General features: G+C 44.9%; 1 protein-coding gene across 1 annotated transcript in view; it reads left to right on the plus strand.

Annotated features, from left to right (window-relative positions):
• Positions 1 to 20,554, plus strand: part of DSCAML1 (DS cell adhesion molecule like 1) — a 515,992-nt gene that overhangs the window by 444,521 nt on the left and 50,917 nt on the right. The window contains 3 exon segments of the mRNA XM_036742507.1: positions 14,033 to 14,232; positions 15,781 to 15,877; positions 16,602 to 16,730. Coding sequence (XP_036598402.1) covers positions 14,033 to 14,232; positions 15,781 to 15,877; positions 16,602 to 16,730 — 426 coding nt within the window.

Raw genomic sequence — 20,554 nt, forward strand, 5'->3', positions numbered from 1 at the left:
TGAACATTTATTGTCTACTATGATAAATGGATGAAAGGGGGAGGAGGGGAAGGCACAATCTTTGCTTTCAAGGAACTTGCAGCCTGATCAGTAGGCATGCAGAGCAGAGATTGAAAACCCAGGGACTCAATTCTTTCCAAATCTAGGCAAGAGGACCCTTCTCTGGCACAAACACATAAGCCAAGGAATAAAAATCCCACTTTATAGCTATAGAAACCAAGGCTCGGACATGTTGAGTGACTCATTTAAGGTGAGCTAGCAAAGAGCTAGGACTGAAAGCTATGTTTCCTAAGTAGGACCCACCTATTTTTCTCAGCAAGTGATGAATGTCTCCCTAACAAATGCAATGGCTTGTCCCAGTTGCTCCTATCCCCTTGATCTTCTGGAGAAGGGCAGGGGTGCCCTCAGTGCTTCCCCACTAGCTCTCTAAGAGCATGACCAATTGCTTCCTTGCAATTTGCATTAATCTCATGCTTCAGGTAGAGCTTGGCTAATCAGGGGAGACAAGAAGCCAAAGTTGATGCAGTCAAATTAATAACAACACAGTCCTGGCTCTTTAAAGGAGGGAGGAGCCAGAAGAGGCCTCCCCAAGACCTTCCTCAGGGAGAAGCCTGTTTTTGTCAGTGGTACTGGGCTGGGCCAGGCTGGGAGGAGCTCTTGAGGTTCCACCACCCACCACACCAACAATGCCCTTTGTGGCTGGCTTATCTCCAGCCACCAAATGGAATTTCTACTCTTGTTGGAGTCTTGTTAACAAGCGGGGACACAAAAGACCCGGAGCGGAGAGACAAGAAGTGCCAAGGAGAACAGAGGGAAGGCTTTCACACAGAAGGATGGAGGAGGAAGAGAATCCTTTTGTAAAGCAAAAGAGCAAAGCTGGACACAAGGATCCCATCAAGAAAACACTGCTTCCTTCTCCTTTTAGGGAAGATATCCCTGAGGTTTTCTTCATGCCCAGAATTGTAACTAGGGTGGGGCAATGGGGCTTTGACTGAGGTGATGACATAGGGCTTGGGGTTTCTTCACCAAGGAGAAAGATGCTTCCACCCTCAAATACTACCACCCCTGATCCTTCATCCAGCCCTACCCTAAGGTCCCATCCTCATAGCCCCCTTCTTACCCAAAACCCACCCTGACTAATTTCATGGGGGCAGGACTTTCTGGAGAATGCACCCTCACTATTTTCATCGCAGGTGAAAAAAACTGTTAGTTACAGCTCCACGTGAACCTGTCATCATCTGGAAAGATCAGGAAGTGGGTTAGGAGGTAGGGGTTGTGGGTAAAAGCTGTTGTTAGCATTTCTTTTGCCTCCTTTTTAAAAAAGAATTCTACCAAGTTTCTGGGAGGAACTTAGTGAAAGGAAGGGGCAGCAGAAACAAGACCAGGGTAGAAAGTTCAATAATTTTCTTGGAAATTTTCTTTAACAATTTCCTAGAAGATCATGGGATAGATTACAGAACATTAGAAGTGGAAGGAACCTTAGGTTATCAAGTTCAAATGTTTCATTTTACTGGTGAAGAAAGTGGGGCCTAGAAAGGGAAAGGGAAATTGTCCAAAGTCACACAATAGTAAATAGAAGAACCAGGATCTGAACCCAGGTTTTCAGATTACAAAGCCAGGACTCTTTCCCAGTTTAAAATTCTGTATGAGAAGAATATTTGGACAAACAGTTTCTACTACTTGATCACTTAAAGCAATAACTACAATAAAATAATGCTACATCAAAGGTAAAGATGCTTCAGAAGAGTACCTCCAGGCTCCTTCAGTCTCTCCCCTCCTCCCCACCTAGTAAAGAGGAGTCACTGTGTCCAAAGGCAGGGGGATAGATGAGATCCTTTAAAACCCTGTTCAAATGCCCCTCTTCTATAAAAATGATACCAATAATGGCCGACATTCACGTATCAGAGGTTCCCAGACTTATTTAGCCTACCTCCCCCCTCTAAAAAAAATTAACCAGCACCACCCTCCCCAGAAATCTACTTTCTTTAATCCTTTAACTGTTTTTTTTTTTAATTTTGCATCACTTGAGGCTACTAGTGCCTTCCTGGGTCATTCCGACGCCCCTCAGGGGGCAGTATCACCCACTTTGGGAACCTATGCTAATTGAAAGGTTGTTTCACCTACATTATTTTCATCTGATGCTCACAACAACCCTAAGAGCTAGGCATCACAAGTATTAAAATTTGCATTTTTCAGGTGAAGAAACTGAGGCTTAGCAAGGTTAGGTGACTTGGCACACAGCTCATAAGTGGCAAAGCCATGAATTGGACCCAGGTCTTTTTACTCTCAAGTCCACTCCCATGAAGATTTCTCTGATCCCCACTACTGTAACTACCCCCAAGAAGCAAAGAATCTTTCCCCTCTCAGACCTCACACACCACTTTGTTTGCTATTCTTCAAAACCTGAGGCATATTTTGTGTTTTAGTTAACTTTGTATATATGGTATCTCCCTACTGGACTATGAGCTCCATGAGGGCAGGGACTCTGCTTCCTAGTGCCAGAATTTGTGCTCAGGGAACAGCAGAGCTGTGCGTAATAAATGTTTGCTGAATGAATGTTGAATGGCAAAGCTCCCCTTTGCCAAAAAAAATGGAGGTCTTACTATTCATTCCTTCATTCACTCATTTGTTCATTCATTCATTCCAAAGTGACAACTACACATAAGGCATTGTGCCAATCAATGTGGGGGAGGCAAAGAAGACTAAGACAACATCCCCGCCATCATTGAGTTAAAATCTAGTACAGGAAATAAGACATGTACACAAGATGCCATCATATGAAAGAAGGAGGAGAGGCAGTGTGGTCTAGAGTAGAATGAGTGCTGAACTTAGAGTCAGGAGTGACCTAGGTTTGAATCTTAACACAAGATCATATTCCAGGGTCCTTTCACTTTACAAATGTGGAAACCAGCTCCTAAGCAAGTTGCAATTTGCCCTAGGTCACACATGTGAGTAAATGTCAAAGGTAAGATTTGAACCCAGGTCCTCTGATTCCCATGACTTTCACAACCTCCCTCTCTGGGTTCTCAGTGCTTTGGGGGTGGGACCTGACCTTGAGTGGGAGCTGAGCAGTGGCATTTGTTGGGGGGGAGGGAGAAAGACAGAGAGAGAGACAGAGACAGAGAGACAGAGAGACAGAGACAGAGAGAGAGGAGCAGTTTTTGGTGGTCTATGCACTTCCTTCTTTTCAGGCAGCTGGATACAGAGTGCTGGGCCTGGAGTCGAAAAGATTCGAGTTCAAATCGAACCTCAACGTTCACTAGCTGTGTGATCCTGGACAAGTCAGTTAACCCTGTTTGCCTCAGATCCTCATCTGTAAAATGAGCTGGAGAAGGACATGGCAAACCACTCTGGTATCTTTGCCAAGAAAACGCCATATGGGGTCACAAAGAGTCAGATACTGCTGAATGACTGAAAAACAACCTCTGACTCCAGATTTAGTTCCGTGACTTCACTTCCTCATTTGACCTAACCCCTCCCTGTCTCATCTCTGATGTACTTCTCCAATCTCCTCTCTCCCAAGCATGAGTTAGCTCAGTTAAGTGTGCATTTCACAGATTCTCAGGTCACTCACTCTTGAAATTCCTATCTTGTTCATCATAAAATTCCAAGCCCTCCTACTTCCCATAAGGGCTTAGTTGAGTCTTTGCTTCCTCTGGTGATTTGGTGATTTGTCAGAAACTCCAACTGAGCCAAACTCATTAGTGCAGAAAGAAAGAAATATGAAGAGGAACTCTCATCTCCCCATTATGCTCTGTCCCCTGTACAGAAACTGCCTGAGGTGACACATAAACCCACGGGAGGGAATGAGATCACCAAGAGAGAATATTTTTAAGAGAGAAGAGAAGAGGACCCAGTATAAAACCTTGAGGGACACTCCTAATTAGAGGGTGGAAAATGGATGATGATCCAGCAAAGAACACTAGCTCAGGCAGTGAAGAGGGCAACCAAGTGACTTGTGGTCTAGGCCCAGCCCTGCCCTATTGCTTTACAATGCTGTTTGAAACATTTGCCCTCTCTGACCCTCAGTCTCCTCTTTCAGTTGGAGATGAAAATACCTACTCTGTTTGAATTCTAGGTTTGTCATGAGGATGGGGAAACAGTTAATGGGGGTGAATTTACTTTTGGAAAGCAAAAGGCCCCTTATAAGTACATGAAGTATTCTTGTTATTATTTTTGCTGCAATGCTCAGTTATTTCTTTTTCTGCTCTACCTCCCTGAGATAGCCTCTCCTGAAGGAAAGGGGTAGGCACTTGTCTGTGTGTGATACCCACTGGGGTCCAGAGAAGTTAGTCAATAGGAATGGTTTTTCACATTCTCCTCTGGGGAGTTAGTCACATGATACAAAGTACAAATACTAAATGTCCACTGTGTGCTAAGCATAGTGGCAAAAGGCAAAATATCTCTGTGTGTATATACATGCATGTATATATGTATATATACATACATTTGCATACATATATACCCATGCATATGTTGCACAAGTAAATATGCATACATACATATATACATATATAATCAAATATGGCTCCAATCGCATGAGGAATGTGGGATATACGTACACATATATGCATAGACACATACATATGCATATGTACAATACATATATATGCTTATACATACATGTACATGCATGTATAAATCAAATACAGCCCCAGCTCCATGAGGAAGATGGGATATACATACATATGCACACTTTCTCAAGGCTTACCAAGTAACATATAAATGACTACTAGAAAGCAGTGAAAAACTGAGTATATGGGAAACCACATGGAATAAAGAGGTATTCAAAATTAAGTGAGGTTGATCAGGGAAGCTTCTGTAGAGGAAGTAAGCTTTGAACAAGGTTTTGAAGTGGGAGACAAGGAAGATGGGCACTGTATCTTCCTTGTTCATGATTGCTTTTCTAGGGCATAAGGAGGATGGGATGGTGGAAGGCGTAAGAACAATGAGTAGGTGCGTTGGGCTGGAGCAGGATTCAAGTTAGGCATCCTCTGTTGTTGTTAGTCCTTCCTTCTTGAAGACAACCAGTGACATCAGGAGGGTGATGTCTTGACTTGTGTGTAAACTGGATTTAAGTGAGGCTTCGGGCTCCAGTGGCGAGACAAAAGTCAAGACGAAGGCAATGGCCCAGGATGCAGGCTGGTGACATGGTGGGGGCAGGGAAGGGAATCACATGTTGGAGGAAGGTCTTAAAGACCAGGCTGAGGAGTTTCCTTTAGAGATGGTGGGGCTTCATGCTGTATGGGGTGTCAGACAGAGAAAAAAGTCAAGAAGTTGACGATTGACAGCCTTCAAGTGGCCAGCTCTGCTATCCCTGAAGGGTATTGGAAAGTCCGTTGCTTCCCTGGGGGTGAGAGGGGTGGGTCTGTGTGGTGTGTGATGCTTTAAAAATCTATCAGCCTCTTGCCATCAAATTAAAATGTAAATAGCATCTCTCCTGGGCAGTGCCTCTGTCCTCAGTGACAGGAGCCAGCCAGAGAGCAATTTCACAGATGGGAACAGGTTACATCGGATTCTGACAACTATCTTGTTACTGAAATTGATTTCTTCGCCCCTCTGCTTGCTCCCCTAGGGAGGGCCCCCAGATCAAGGGGAAAAATGTTCTTTACCAACAGCAGCTCTCCCCCACCATAAACTCCCAGCCCCTACCCGCTTCTGTCCTTCCCTCTACCCTCTTCTCCAGAGGGGAAGTGAAGAAGCAGGCTTCACAATAGGTAGGGGAGAGATGGTTGGGCATTGAGCCAAGGACCTCTAGGAAAACCTGATACAATTTCATCATCCTACAAGAAATGAAGCAACAGTTGCCTTAGCCTCTGACTGCCTGGCCCCTTGGACTTGTGTCTCTCTCTTCTTTTGGTGTTGTAGAGGGAGAAAGATGGTATTTCATCATAAAGGGATGACCCCACCACTGGGTCAGGGAGGGAAATAGAATGACAGGTTCTTCAGTTCTCCTCTTGTTACTAGCTGAAGTTGGTGGACTGTTGGCACTAGAGCCAATATATCATTCCTGTCCTTAGGTGGGGGCCAAAAGCTATATAGAGGCACTGCTTTGTTCCTCTCTCTGAATCTGCACTTTCTCAGACATCAAGGAAGATACGGAAGCCCTGTATTGAAACAAGTTATTGCTCCCATCTCCATTCCCAGGTGCAGAGGAAGGAGTGAGATCAATCATCAAGCATTTATTAAGCATTTACTCTGTGCCAGGCACAGCATTAGTAGCTAGATATAAGGAAATAGCAAAAAATCCTCATCTTCAGGAAGCTTCCATTCTAATGGGAGATAACACATAGGTACATAAATATACAAGATACATGCTGAAGCTACATACAGGATAGTTATAATATAGCCTTAGTAAGAAGGTACCAGAAGCTATGAGGGACCAAGAAAGGCTTCTTAATAAGGTAATATTTGAGCTGAACTTTGAAGGAACTGAGGCATTCTAAGAGGTGAAAGTGAAGACATGGGGATAGCCAGTGCAAGTGCATGGAGGCAGGAGTCCCAGGTGTGCTTCTTTTTCCAAGCGCCCAGCCAGGATGGCCATTGCCATGGGCTCTCAGCCAAGTGAACTTGCAAGTGTAGGCCTTTAAAGTGGGAATGAGGTCTTTCTTCATAACTACCAACTGAAAACAATTTTGAATTTAAGAGGGATGACATAGTGTATAGAGTCATGAAACTGAACACAGAGACATGAAAAACATATTTAAATCGTCCCTCAGATAATTACTAGCTGTATGACCCTGGACAAGTCACTTAACTTCTCTTTGCCTGTGTTTCTTCATCTATAAAATGAAGATAATAACAGTAAGTGCCTCGCTGTTTTGTGGTGAGGAGTAGATGGGATAATGTATCCAAGGCCCTTTTCAAATCCTAAAATGCCGTAGGATAAATGTGCATCACTGCCATCGTTACTATAAATGCCTCCTGATCATGAGACTGAATACCGATTACTCGAGTGAGGGAAGAGGGAAGCAGGAAGATCTTGTCTTCAAACGCTTTAAGGACCACCCCTGAGAAAAGGTATTGGCCTTATGACAGGACTGGTTCTGCCAGACATCTGGAAGTCACAGAGAGGCAGATTTTATCCCCATATAGGGAAGAACTTCCTTACGATTAGAACTGTTCGAAAATGGCCTGGCCTGCCTCCAAAGGGACTGAGTTCATCATCACTAGAGGCATTGGAACAGAGGCTGGCCAACCACTTACCCAAGGATGAAATAGAGGAGGTTCATGTTGAGAAGCAGGCGGTGTGGTTCAGGGGCATGAGGGGTGGGTTGCACTGACCGACTCACCTATTTTCTTAAGCAAGTCACTTAAACCCTCTGCACCTCAGTTTCCTCATCTGTGAAATGGAGATGATAATGTTTCCACCATCTCACAGAGCTCATAGGAAAACACATTTGCAGCTGGGAGGGACCGTAGAAGTCACCCAGGCCAACTGCTTCATTTTACAGATGAGAAAACTGAGGCCCAAAGATGTGGTTATGAGGGAAGTGTTCTGTAAACCCCAAGGCTATATATAAATGTGAGTTATTATTATTAGGCAACCTCTAATGTCCCTGTCAATTCAGATTCTATGAGTCTAGACATTCCCTGGGAGAACCTGGTCCCCAAGCCCAAAACTGCTTGCCCTATTTCTCCTGAGCCCAGAGCTGGAGGCCTGTGGTGGGTTGGAAGCCCCATCTCCCTGATGGGCAGGAGTAGGCGACATGGAGATCCCTGACTTGCCCCCATTTTATGGATAAGGAGACCATAGCTCTAGGAAGCAAAGGGGCTTACCCAAAGTCGGGGCAGAATCAAGCTGGAAAAAAACCGAGTTATCCCTTATTCCTAGACCTATGACCTGCTCCTCATCATGCCTTTCTTGGTCAGGCAGGATTTGGAGCAAGAGCATTCCGAGTTCCATGCAGATCTCAGGGCCCCTTTCCTAATATGCTGATCATGCCCCAACTCAAAGGTACCCAGAAAGCTGGTTTTCATTCTCTTCCTTAGACTATTCTGTCACTACCACCACCCATGTCCTTTCTCCCATTATATTTGCATGTGACCCTCTAGAGAGGGCAACATTTAGGTCCCTTGGTGTTGGGGGGGAGGGGTAGGGAGAGGCTACTGGTGGGAAGGCATAGCAAAGGGCCGATCCTGACACCCTTGTCCCTACCTCCTTCCTAGTCCCCAAATCTTCCCGCCCTTCAGATAAGGCCCCCGGACAGTTGTCTCTCCCACCACCAACACCCTTAAAAAAATGAAGTTTCCTTCACTGTTAATTGAATTACATTGCCACAGAAAGCAGGGAAGTTGTATCTCATTAAAGCCTCCTGTGTCCTATTAGAGCAGTGTGTGGCTTTTGTGACTGTCATTACCATGCATTACTGAAGGACTCAGGCTCTCTGTTTGTTTATGCATTACATTTCTTCCCTCTCCCACTTCTGCCTGCCAGCCTGGATGTTTGTCCCCGCCCTCCCACCACGGCCCCTATCCCCCCATCCCCCCACCACCAATCCACACATGCAAGTGTGCTGCCCATACCCAAGCCACCAGAAGGGGGTCTTTCTAAAAGGGGCTGCTTGCTGTGTGGACATAAGTAATGGCTTCTTCTTGGTAATGACCAAATTTAGTTTCCTAAATCCAGATTAACTACTAGTGTGTGAGAGGAAGAAGGGGGCAGAAGAGGAGGCTGTTGGGGTTTATCTCTGTGTTGTACACAGGTGCTCATGCACACCTCTGTATGTCTCTGCCCTTTTGTGTGTGTGTGTGTGTGTGTGTGTATGACACAAGCATATGTGAGAATGTGTGACTCTCCATGACCTGTTGGAAATATAGATGGTCTGGATATCTATGTGTCCATAAGTACAGAGCTCTTTGGGCTAGAGGTTCTTCAGACTTTGCCTTCTGGCCAGTATGGAGTGAAGCATCAATAGTATTTATTACAGTAATTCATTGTAGTGTGGAAGGATGCTGCATCGCCACGGGTGTATCAAGGGCCTTGGCTTTCTCCCATTGGGGCTACAAGCCAGTTAAACCAAGGCCCCTGACCCAGTTGGGCTACTCTTTATATGTAAGTGATAATAATAATAAATATTTAAGTGTGCTGCTTTAAGCTTTACAGACCACTTAATACACATTTTCTCATTTACTCCTCACAACCCCGGGAGGTTGGTCCTCTGAATATCTCCATTTTCCAGATGGGGAAATTGAGACCAAGAGAAGTAAAGTGATTAGGCAAAGGCCACAGTGGTAGCAAGTTATCTGAAGCAGCTCGTGAACTTCCTGACTCCAGATCCAGCACTGTACCCGCTTGATTCACCTGTTCCCCTGACTCAGGCAGATCATCCTTGGTCCTGAGGGTTAGAGGCAGAGAATGTTGAAAAGTGTGGAATTTGGAGGCAAAAAAACCAACCTGCTCTAGAGTAGGGGAGGAAGGGTACACTGCCTTGCCTAGATAGTGAGAAGGGCCCAGGAATCAACTATTGCCCCAGTCCTAGATCATTTAGTGTCCACAAAGTGTGAAAAACCATACCCTGTATAGTAAGAATACTATTACAGGACTAGGCTGCCCGTGAGGGGCACCAGAGAAGGTTCTCTCCAACCACCACTACTAAAAAAAAAAAAAACTATTCCTCCACTGATCCCTGAAATTCCACCCCTGAGAATTGATTATAATGATAATAATTGACATTTCTATGAGGTTTGCAAAGTACTCTATGTGTATTATCTATTTGATCTCCACAGCAATGCTGTAAGGTAGTTGTCATTCCTATTTTACACATGAGGAAACTGAGGCTGAAGGCAAGTGAGTTGCCCAGAGTCACATCGCTTGTGAGTGACTGAGACATGACTTGCACTCAGGTCTTCCTAACTCTAACTCTGGTACTGATTTTGCTTTTGTTGAGGTCCTATTAAAACGTGAATTCTCTTGAGAGGAATAGCATTGTCACTAACCCTTTGGTTGTACGCCACTGTAATAAATGGAACTATTAGGTGTTTCCAGGAAAGTCTGGGATCCTCTGCATCAACCTCATGATCACAGATCATTAAGAGAGGGCCAAGACCTTAGGGTCCATCTAATCATATGTACTCATTTTACAGATGAGAAGACAAAGGGCCAGTGGCCTGCCCAAGGTCACATAGATATTAGGGCTCAGCATCCTTCTCGGGATAGGGGCCTGTGATTCAGATTCTTATGAGCCAGGTGGGATGGCCATTTCCCAAACTGTGTACATGCTAGCAGATGCCTGGGAGCCCTTTGTGACTCTGGTAATCAGCTCTGACCCATAACCTGCACTCTTTACACTGGATTCAGATGTCCCTACAGCCCTGGGGAAAGGCACAGAAGGCAGAGCTGAGGTTCTTCTGATGAGGGGCTTCCTTCTCTAGCTTCGGCATCATTCTCCCTGCCTGCCCTTCACGCTGCCGTGCCCAGGCTATGCACCCCCAGGGCAGGGTTCTCCTCCTGGGCTGGCTCTCTCCTGTGGGATGGGCATTCTCAGAGAAACCCACTCATCACATTGAGTCAGCGCATTGGGTTTGATGCCCCTCACTTGCCCCCAGGGCCCAGCCTGCCCCTGAGGATGAAAACAGAAGGTCCCAGTGTTGGCTACTCTCTCGCCAACATGCACTGAGGAGAGTTTGGGGGAGCCAGAGTGGAGAAGAGTGGAAGGCTGCCCTTTCAGAAGGGAAGGGGGAAGCAGCAGGGCATAACCAGCAACAATTTGAGTAGGGGAAGGTATCTCTCCGACCCGTATCAATTGCCACCACCCTGCAGCGTTTCTGTAGAGACTCTGAAGCAGTGATCCCTGAAGCTTTAGACCTTACATCTTTCACTGTGCTTTTTTTCATGGGTAACTTTTCTGAAGAAGATTACCCAAGAGTTGCCCTAGATGGGGTGATATCATCCCCCAGTTCTCCAGAAGTAATTAGGGTCCCTTAAGCCATCCCAACTGCAGCCCCACCCACTCAGTAACACATACACTGCTTCCCTTCTGCCTAGGAAAGCATACTACTCCTCTACCCCCTAACCTGGCAGGTTCTTGTTCCTGGAACTTGGCCCTTTTCCTCATAAATCTCCCTGTAGACAGGTGGCTTTGAAGTGGGTCTGGGCCATCTCTCTGGTCAGGGTCAGTGATACTGGGACTTGTAAGGACAGTCAGTAGATGAAGCACCCAGAGTTTCTCTCACTGAGGAGCAGCAGGACCTAAGCATCTCCATATTTTAAAAGGTTTGAGCAAAGGGACTTTTTTTTATCATTGTGATCCCCCCTCCTCCCTCCCACCCCCTAGCTTCCTATATTTTCCTTCATCTTCTCCCTCTTCCTTGAAGAATCATTCTTCCCTCCCTCCCATCCAGTTCCCTCCCTCTGTTCAGTGTTCCCTCTCCTACCCTTCCCCCCACCCCCAATTTTCAGAAGGAAACAAGACAAAACAAGATAAAGGGAGAGACCAAAATCCACATGCTTTGGCTATAGAGATAGGAATGTTCCATCTTTCCTGCCAGTCTATATGCCTGCCTGCCTCTCTATGTGACCAGTAAGACGGATCACAGCTGTGACTTTCTGATGGCGAGGGCTGTAACATATATGGCCCATGTGGAGACCTCTCCTTATTACCCCAGCCGCAGAGCTGGCTTCCCAGTTAACGATCTTCCTTGCCTTTCTCCTGGAAGCCACTATGTCTCGTGGTTAGTTAGCATTTACCTTTGATCTTCTGCCCCTTACACACTCACCTGATTCCTGACCCCCTACCTCTTGAAGGCTCTCAAGTCTGAATCTGATTCTTGCCACCTCCCCTTTGAGACAAACCCTCCTGGACCTCAACCTCGGGTCTTTTCAGTGGTCCTGAGTCCTGGGCCCCAGGCCCTCTGATCCATTCTCTAGGGGGATGGCAGAAACAAGCCCAGCTCCTCCCTCCGCCCTCCTGTTCCAAACCTCCTCTAAAACATGGAGGGCATCTGCAATGCAAAGCCCGACTTGTTGATGTAAAATCATACTCTATATTCCACCCAGGTTTATACGAGTGAATTATGCAAATCTTTGATGGAAAAATATTCCTCCTCACATCCTTGAGAGTGTAAAACCTTAGTCAATAATTCATACTCGCATGTCTCTGACTGCAGGCTTTTTCTTCATTATAACTTGCACCTAGTTATTTGTCTTTCGCATTTTATTGTATATCCTGGTGTAATGCTGCGCATTATAAAATTTATCTGCTTCATTATTTGATGATCCGGGACTGGGGAATGTGCTGAGATCCTACCACACTGGCTGAGAGGCCTAGCGCCTGGGTCCGCTGAGGCAGGGTTGCCTCTAGTGATTTCAGGGAAGCCAAGAAGGCCTCTCTATCAAAAAACAAAAACAAAAACATACTTGTCCCACCCACAGGCTGAGCAGCCTGAAATGCCAGCATCGCAGCTGACTTATGTTTAGTCTTCCTTAAAATGCAAATGTTCCAAAGGCAACATTTTTAATGTTAATCATGATAAGATATTATTAAGAATGATAACTCACATTAGAGGAGCAGCATAGTGAGCAGAGAGAGAAGGCCTCAGAGTCAGGGAGTCCTGGGTTCATGTGTTGTCTCTTACCCTCAGCAAATCCTGACACAGGGAAAGTCATTTAATAGATTACTGTCCCAGGCAACTGTAAGATTATAAATGGCATAGCAAGTATTGGGCTGTATTGGGAAAGGGAGTTCTTTTCAGACAACTCTGTGCGTCAGTGGAATCAACCCCACCCCCAGAAAACCCTTACACATATAATATTTTAAAGTTTATTAAGAACTAAATCAGTTGTTTATATTTCACTTAGCTTAAGTTTGCCAAACCCTGAGAAGAGGGTCTAATAGAGGAAAAGGGATAGTGTGAAAAGGGCCCCAGATGCCCAAAGTTCAAACAGAGTCACAACTGGGTGGGGGGAACTGCCCCTGGAGATACTGCCTAAAGAATATCTTCTGGGGATTTCTAAGATCAGAATCATTGCTTGGGCTAGGTAAAGTCTGGCCTAAAGAAGGTAAGGACAGACAAAGGGGCCTTTGAAGACTATTTCCATCCTGATGAAGTAAGAGAGGTAGGATTGGCCTAACAGAAGGGGCATTAGTTGTGAAGGCAGTAGAACTGGGTTCAAATCCTGAATCTGCTACTTACTAGCCATGTGATGTTGGATAAGTCATTTAACTTCTCTGAGTCTCAGTTTCCTCATATGTAAAATGAACACATTGGACTTGATGAATCCTCAATCCTTCCTATAACCCACAGATAAACACAGATTAGTGGGGCTTCTGGTTAGATGCCCTAGGTAGAGCCCCTGGATAAGGGCCCCTGCTTTCTTGTGAATCATAAACAGGGCACACATCCCTGGACCATTCCTGTAGTAATAAATCCTGAAGAGGACGTGCAAACACAGGCAAGGTCAAAAAAGAAGGGGGTCCCAACACGTTCCGCAGGGAGGGGATTCCTTGAGTCACATGGCCCTCCTCAGGCTTCACATCTGTGAAGCCACACAGAGCTCGCCACCTTTCAAACTTCTGCTGTAACTTTCCTCTGAGAACTGAGACAAGTATCCAGGACCAGATCACCGGGGTCCTGTGTCCCCAACCGTAGCTCTTACAGCCTAGGGTAAGTGCTGCTGAGGAAAGGTAGGGGTGGCCAGCGAAACTGATGGAAGCACATCCCAGCTACCTCACCTCAGCTGGTACCCTTCTTCCACCTCACACTTAGCCCTTTATATTGGCCTGGCAAGTTGATGGCCAGCTTCGCTGGTTATACCTATAGAGTATGGTTTTCATCTCATGCACATGGTGCTATTTACTAAAGGCCAGAATGGTACATGAGGAGGGAGGGTGGGGGTGGGGAGGTGCATTTCCTATTGTCATTTGTGAGCTATCTGAATCCCTGACAATTCAGAATCAGATATTCTGAGGAGGTGAGAGCCGCTGAAGGCAGAGAAGGAAGCTTGGTCTTACTTTCCTGCCAAGATCTCTTATTCTAGGTTCTGGGGTTACCCCATATTTATCTCTGACTCTCCTTTTCCTTCTTTCTCTAGTACCAGCCATGATCACCTCACATCCTAATACTACCATCGCCATCAAGGGTCACACAAAGGAACTGAACTGCACTGCACGAGGAGAACGCCCCATCATCATCCGTTGGGAGAAGGGGGACACGGTCATTGACCCAGACCGAGTCATGAGATATGCCATCACCACCAAGGACAATGGTGATGAGGTCATATCTACTCTTAAGGTAAGCAACTGTCTGCCCACATTAACATCCATACCCAAACCTCCAAAGTTCCCTTCAGCTAAATTCATTAACTTTTTCAAATATCTTCAAGATAGGCAGATAGGGTGTAAAGATCTGGGACCACAATGAACACAAAGGGCCTCTGTTTCTTTTGGGAAAATCCCTAGGGACAAATGTCACCAATTTTCAAACTTAACCCAACAGGTCTTCGTTCAAAATTATTTCCCAGAGCGTCCTTGACTAGGTTGGCATTGGAGAAATGGAAGGGAGTGGAGAGAGAGAAAGATGAGGAATTATCCCACTGATCTCCCTGACCCAGAAAGGGTAAAACAACCTATTTGCCCAGCTTCCATTTCTCCAATGTGGGACTTCTCAATACAGAGTGAGAGATTGCCATTCAGTGGGAGGTCACATTAAAGCAAATCAGCAAGAAAACTAGCACAGAAGCATGCTGACTATAGACCTGGAAACCAGGACTATGTCATGACCTGCTTAGAAGAGCTGGTTTCTTCCATCTCCCAATCTTTCCGTCAGAGTGAAGCTATATGGCAAAGTCACCTGGCCTTCATTCCTTTTCCCCGCAGTACAGCTGCTTTAATTTGGCAGTGATTGGGTTCCCTCATCCAAGATAACCTTGACTACTGGCAGGAAAATTGGAGCCCTCTCAATCCAACACAAGCAATAGATTCTACCCACACTCACCCTTCCTCCCTGCCCCCTGGAATCAGTATGAGTTGCTTCTCAGATTTTGAAACCTCTTTATTCTCAGAATATCACATCTCCTTTCCTGGAGCCCTCTGTTGACAGCATATTTAGAATTCTGTAGCATTTTTCCCAGTACTTAGAATGCCATAGCCTAACCCCATGCTTGGAACACCACAGGTCTCTCCATAATTAGAACCCTCAGACCCTCCCTGTTTTAACTCCAAAAATGTTCTTTTCCTAGCAAACTCGGGAAGCCCTCCAGGATCCTCATGACTAACCTATCTACTGCCTTTTGTCATCTCCTCTATGTATCTGTCTCTGGGGCCCTGTTCTCATAGTGACACAGCCCTAGTGTCTTCCCTACCCTTGGATTGAAATGGCATTTCTCCTTCGGTAGAAGATAACATTCCCTGTCCCCTTTCTCTATGATCTTTTTTGCCTCCCACTTATTGAGATCATAGGATAACAGTCTCAGAGACAGAAGAGACCTTATAGATTATCTGGTCCACATCCTTCACTTTACAGATTTGGAAACTGAGACTCAAAGAATCTTAGTGATTTACCCAATCTCACAGAGAGCAAATTGGAAAGAGGATCTGAACTAAAGTCTGCTGATTCAAATCTAGCACTCTTTCCACCCCCCCCCAACTTGTTTGGGAACAAGTAATGGGAAGTAGGATCAATCTGCCATATCCATGGACCTGAGGTGACCTGAGGAGAAACAGGAAAAAAACATACAAAAAGTCCCCCCATACCCCTCCACCAGAAACTGTGCCTTTCTTTGACTCACTCTGAAATGCTCCCTTGTTTCCCTTCCTCCTCCTTGTCCCATCATTATCAAAGCTAAAGCCAGCTGACCGTGGGGACTCTGTGTTCTTCAGCTGCCATGCCATCAACTCCTATGGGGAGGACCGAGGTCTGATCCAACTCACTGTGCAAGGTACCCTCCCTGTCCCTTCCCAGGCCCCCACCTCGGCAAGTGCTATCCCTTACACTAGCCCAAAAAGGAAGAGGTAGGCACCGAACGTAGATGAGGGCAGGGAGAGTGAAAAGGGAGGGAATCATCTAAAGGAATTTGGTGTAAAATTTTCTTTAATTGACCCTCTGGATCAGGGTGGGAAGTCGGAGCTATACCAGCTCCAAGCTAGGATGGCAAAAGTTGGTAATGACGCTAGCCTATATTATGTCCATTGAACCACTTCACAAATGGATAGATGGGGCTGAATGGGATCAGAACCTTCTTGTTGCTTCTTTGTGAGAAGGATAAGAAGGAAATATAAAGCTAGTTAAAGATGGGTCCTGTGTATGAGTCTCTCCTTGGCAATGCTCAGAACATATTGTCCATTGGAGAGTGTTCTCAGCTCTGGAAATCCCTAGGAAACTTAGCCCTTAGTGCCCTCCCCCAGGTCAAGGAAGAGATGAGAATGAGGCAAAAGTTACAAGGTGGGATTTTAAATTCAGTTCTTAGGCCACAACAACTAGATCTCTCACCCAGACCCCAGCAAAAGGCTGAAGTCCAAACTGGCCAAACCAGGGATGTCTAATGCCTCCTCAGGGAAAGATAAAGAGGGTCCAAAGCCCTCCATAAAGGGTGAGGATGAGAGAAAAACTTCTGTCATTCACTGGCTTACTCTCTACTTTTCCCCTACACACAAAAATCTCAGAGCCCCCAGACCCTCCTGAGCTAGAGATTCGGGAAGTGAAGGCCCGGAGCATGAACCTGCGCTGGACTCAAAGATTCGATGGGAACAGCATCATCACCGGCTTTGACATTGAATATAAAAACAAATCTGGTAGGTGCCAGCTCTGTGTGTGTGTGTGTGTGTGTGTGTGTGTGTATGTGTGTTGGTGATGCTAGGTGCATGGGTGATGGGACTCCTCTGTCTTGACAGCCCCCAGGCTGAGCACCCTGCATCATATCAATGAAACAAATCCCAAAGTCCTCTGTGTTCATGCTGCCTTATACTCATTATAGGTAGGGCTATCGCTATTCCAAATCAAAGGAAGAATGGGAAAAGCATTCTTCTTTTAAAACTATTGCTGGGTGTGGGGACTTGAATGGGGAAAGGATACTTTGATTACATTCAGTGAGTTTTTAATTCAACTTTGTGGCAGATGGACATGTCTCCCTTGTTTGACCCTGGAGCCAAAGTAAAATGGGATAGTCTGATTAATGGGCAATTTGCCCACTCCCCTTGGGTGAGTCCCCACTTTAGCCAGATGAGTAGTAAAGCTGGCTGGCTAGCCTGAAGACCTTTTGGAAGAGGGGAGAATAAAGGACTGGTGAAGCCTAAGGATATAAATGTTTACTGGAAAGGCTGGAGTAGGACATGGAGAGAGGAGGTTTGTGGGAACAGGGACTGATAGAGGAAAGGAGTAGAGAAACTGCTGGACTCTGACCCCAGGCAGATGACATCTGGAGTATTCTATTCCACACTGGATACTACATGTTAGGGAAGATATTGACATTGAGTATATTTAGAGGAGGATGATCGAGATGATGAGGGATCATAGGATCATTGATTTAGAGCTGGAAGAGACTCCTGGATAAGGAAACTTTCCCAAGGTTACAAGAGCTAGTAAATAATTTGAGGTGGGATTTGAACATGGATCTTTCTGATCTCAAGTTCACTGTTCCAACTTTTCCACTAGAGTGTCTCTCCAAGGGGGCCAGAAGCCAACCCGTAAAGGATATGGGCATATTAGATTGGAGAAAAGATTAAAATAGTAAAAGTGGAAGGATAAAGGGTAGGAAGAAAGAAAATTCCAAGTTCAGGGTCGATAAATCTTGATACATATTGAGGACACAGCAAATAGTTCATATGGCCGGGATATATGGTGCAAAATGAGAGATGAGGCTCAAAAGGTGAGTTGGGGTCAGATGGAGGGTCTTGAGTGTCAGGCTAAGGGATCTGGATTTTTTCAGTAGGCACCAGAGAGTCACTGAAGTTTTTGAAAACAAAATGATACCGTCACCTCACTGTATAAGGAAAACTTGTTTGGTCATGCTGTGCAGGATAGACTGGAGGAGGAGAAGTTGGAGGTGAGGAGACCAGTTGGGAGACTCTTGAAATATTCTAGGCACAGGATAAAAACATGAACTAGAGTTGTAGCAGGAAAACTGGAAAGAAGAAGCATATTGGTGCTTCATGAGGTTGAGAACAATCCACCTGCAAGGTAAGCAGGGCAGAGATACAAGATCTAGACTGACATTTCCATATGGCAGTGCACATTCAATCTCCCCTCCATGCTGATGTGGGGTGGCAGGATCTTCACTCACATCTGGGCATTCTTATCCAGAGGATACCTAGGCTGTCACTAGATATTTTACCCCCATTGCTCAATAAAACACTTCATGCCTTCCCCACCACCATTGTCTTCCTCCTCACTGCACCCAAGCGTGTGGAGTCTCCCTGAGGCATCTATTGCCTGGTTGGGCTATTAGGATGTCAGCAACAGAAGCTGAGAAGAGCTCACACCTGAGATTCTAGAAGGGACCATGGATGAGAGGAAGGTGGTGAAGGTGGTGAAGGTGATGACAGTTCAATTCAATGCCATTTCATTCAACCTGATAAATGTTAATTAAGATCCTATTGTGAATAAACTGTTTATACCCCCGCCCCCGACCCAAAGATTCCACTGCTGGGCGTGCATCCCCAGATAGAGCCAATACAGAAAGAAATGTCCCATAGATAATCACACTCTATGAAGACCTATGATATATACAAAAATATTTAAACAATGTTTTATTCAATTTTATTTTATTTTCAGTTTCAAATTCTCTCCCTCCCACTCCTTCTCCCCCACCCATTGAGAAGGCTCAAAAAACACAAAGCAGTTTCTATGGTAGCAAACAAACAGAAACAAAGTAATGGTCCATCAATTGGGGAATGGCTAAAAAACTGTTTCATACGAATGTAATAGAATACCATTGTGTCATGAGACGTGAAAAAGCTGAGAAATTCAGAGAAACTTGGAAAGATATTTCAACTGATGCAGAATGATATTGATTATGTATAAATGAACTAATGCGTATAAAGCTAGTGTTTCATAGTCAGCTGGATGGCATATTGGAAACCCAGATAAGTCACTTCACCTCACTGCCTCAGTTTACTCATCTGCAAAAGGAGGATAATGATAGCACCTGTTTCACAAGGTTCTTGTGAGGACCAAATGAGATTTCATGTATCTATCTATATGTATTATATAAATATACATAGACATGTGTATATATACATATATATAGCTGTGTAAACCTTAAAGCTCTTCATATTATTAACGAGTAACAAGGAAAATAATACACACAATGTAAATGAAAAGAACAAGCGAATAAAGCAGAATGCTATATGATTATAATGATTTCTCTTGGTACCAAAGAAGAGATGCAGAAATGTCCTTCCCTCCTTTGGCAGGAGGGATTTCTTTGTGTGTGGCCTGTTGTATGTACTGTCAGATGAGTTGAAGATAGGTCTTAATTTTTCTTCTTTGTTTCAAGGAAGGGCACTAAGGTGAGTGGAGGTATATTTGGAAATGACTGTGATAGTGTGGACCTATCTCATCTTGAACTCATATCCCTGAGTTCAAATCTGGCCTCAGATATTTATTAGATGTGTGACCCTGGGCAAGTCACTTGACCCTGTTTGCCTCAGTTTCCTCATCTGTAAAATGAGCTGGAGAAGGAAATGGCAAACCGTTCCAGGATCTTTGCCAAAACAAACTCAAATGGTGTCATGAAGAGTCAGACACAACCAAACAACAACAACAAAAATGATAGAGAAATAAGAAGCATCAATGAACCTTTATTTTTTTTAAAGAACCCATTAGGTGTTTAAAGCAAGGGGCATATTGTAATGAAAGAATATTAGACTCAGAGTCAGACCACCTAGGTTTAAGTCCTAGTGCTAACACTTACTAGCTGTGCAGCTACAGGAAAACTGGTCAACCTCTCTGAGCCTCAGTTTCCTCATGCATTACCTGCCTTATAGGATTGTCATAAGGAAAGTGCTTTGTAAACTGTAAGGCACTATATAAATTTGAATTGCCGCACTGTACTAAGGAAGATAGGAGAATAAATAAAATGGAAACAAGAGGAAAACATTTCATAAAACTGAAAACACTATACAAATGTAAGTTAATGCTATTCCAACCTGGCTCCTGCCTTCAAGAAGCGCCCGTTCCAGTTGTTTATCAGGAAAAGATGAGATTTTCATATGAAATTGCTCTTTAAGGATACCAATAATCCCAACTACAAAATGCCTTTTCTCCTTTCTCACTCTATTTGACCTCTGCAGCTTTTTATACTACCCTAATTCCTCCTCAGCACTCTTCCCCCTATTGGCTTCCATGATATTTCAATCTCCATGTTTTCCTGCTACATAATTGACTGCTACCCTTTAGTCTCCATTGCGGGGTCATCTCTCACCCATTAACCATGGTTGTCCCCTAAGAAACATCTCTCACTCCTCCAAGGACACCTCTCACCCTCTAACTGTGGTGGTCCTAACTGAGAGGTCCTCTTGTTCTGGTCCTTCTCCTTTCTCTCTGTGTTCTCTCTTTTAGTGATCTCATCACTTCACATGGGTTCAGTGATCATCTCTGCATAGATTATTATCAAATC

This window comes from Trichosurus vulpecula, chromosome 2 (assembly GCF_011100635.1).
Source record: "Trichosurus vulpecula isolate mTriVul1 chromosome 2, mTriVul1.pri, whole genome shotgun sequence".
In the NCBI taxonomy this organism is placed as follows: domain Eukaryota; kingdom Metazoa; phylum Chordata; class Mammalia; order Diprotodontia; family Phalangeridae; genus Trichosurus; species Trichosurus vulpecula.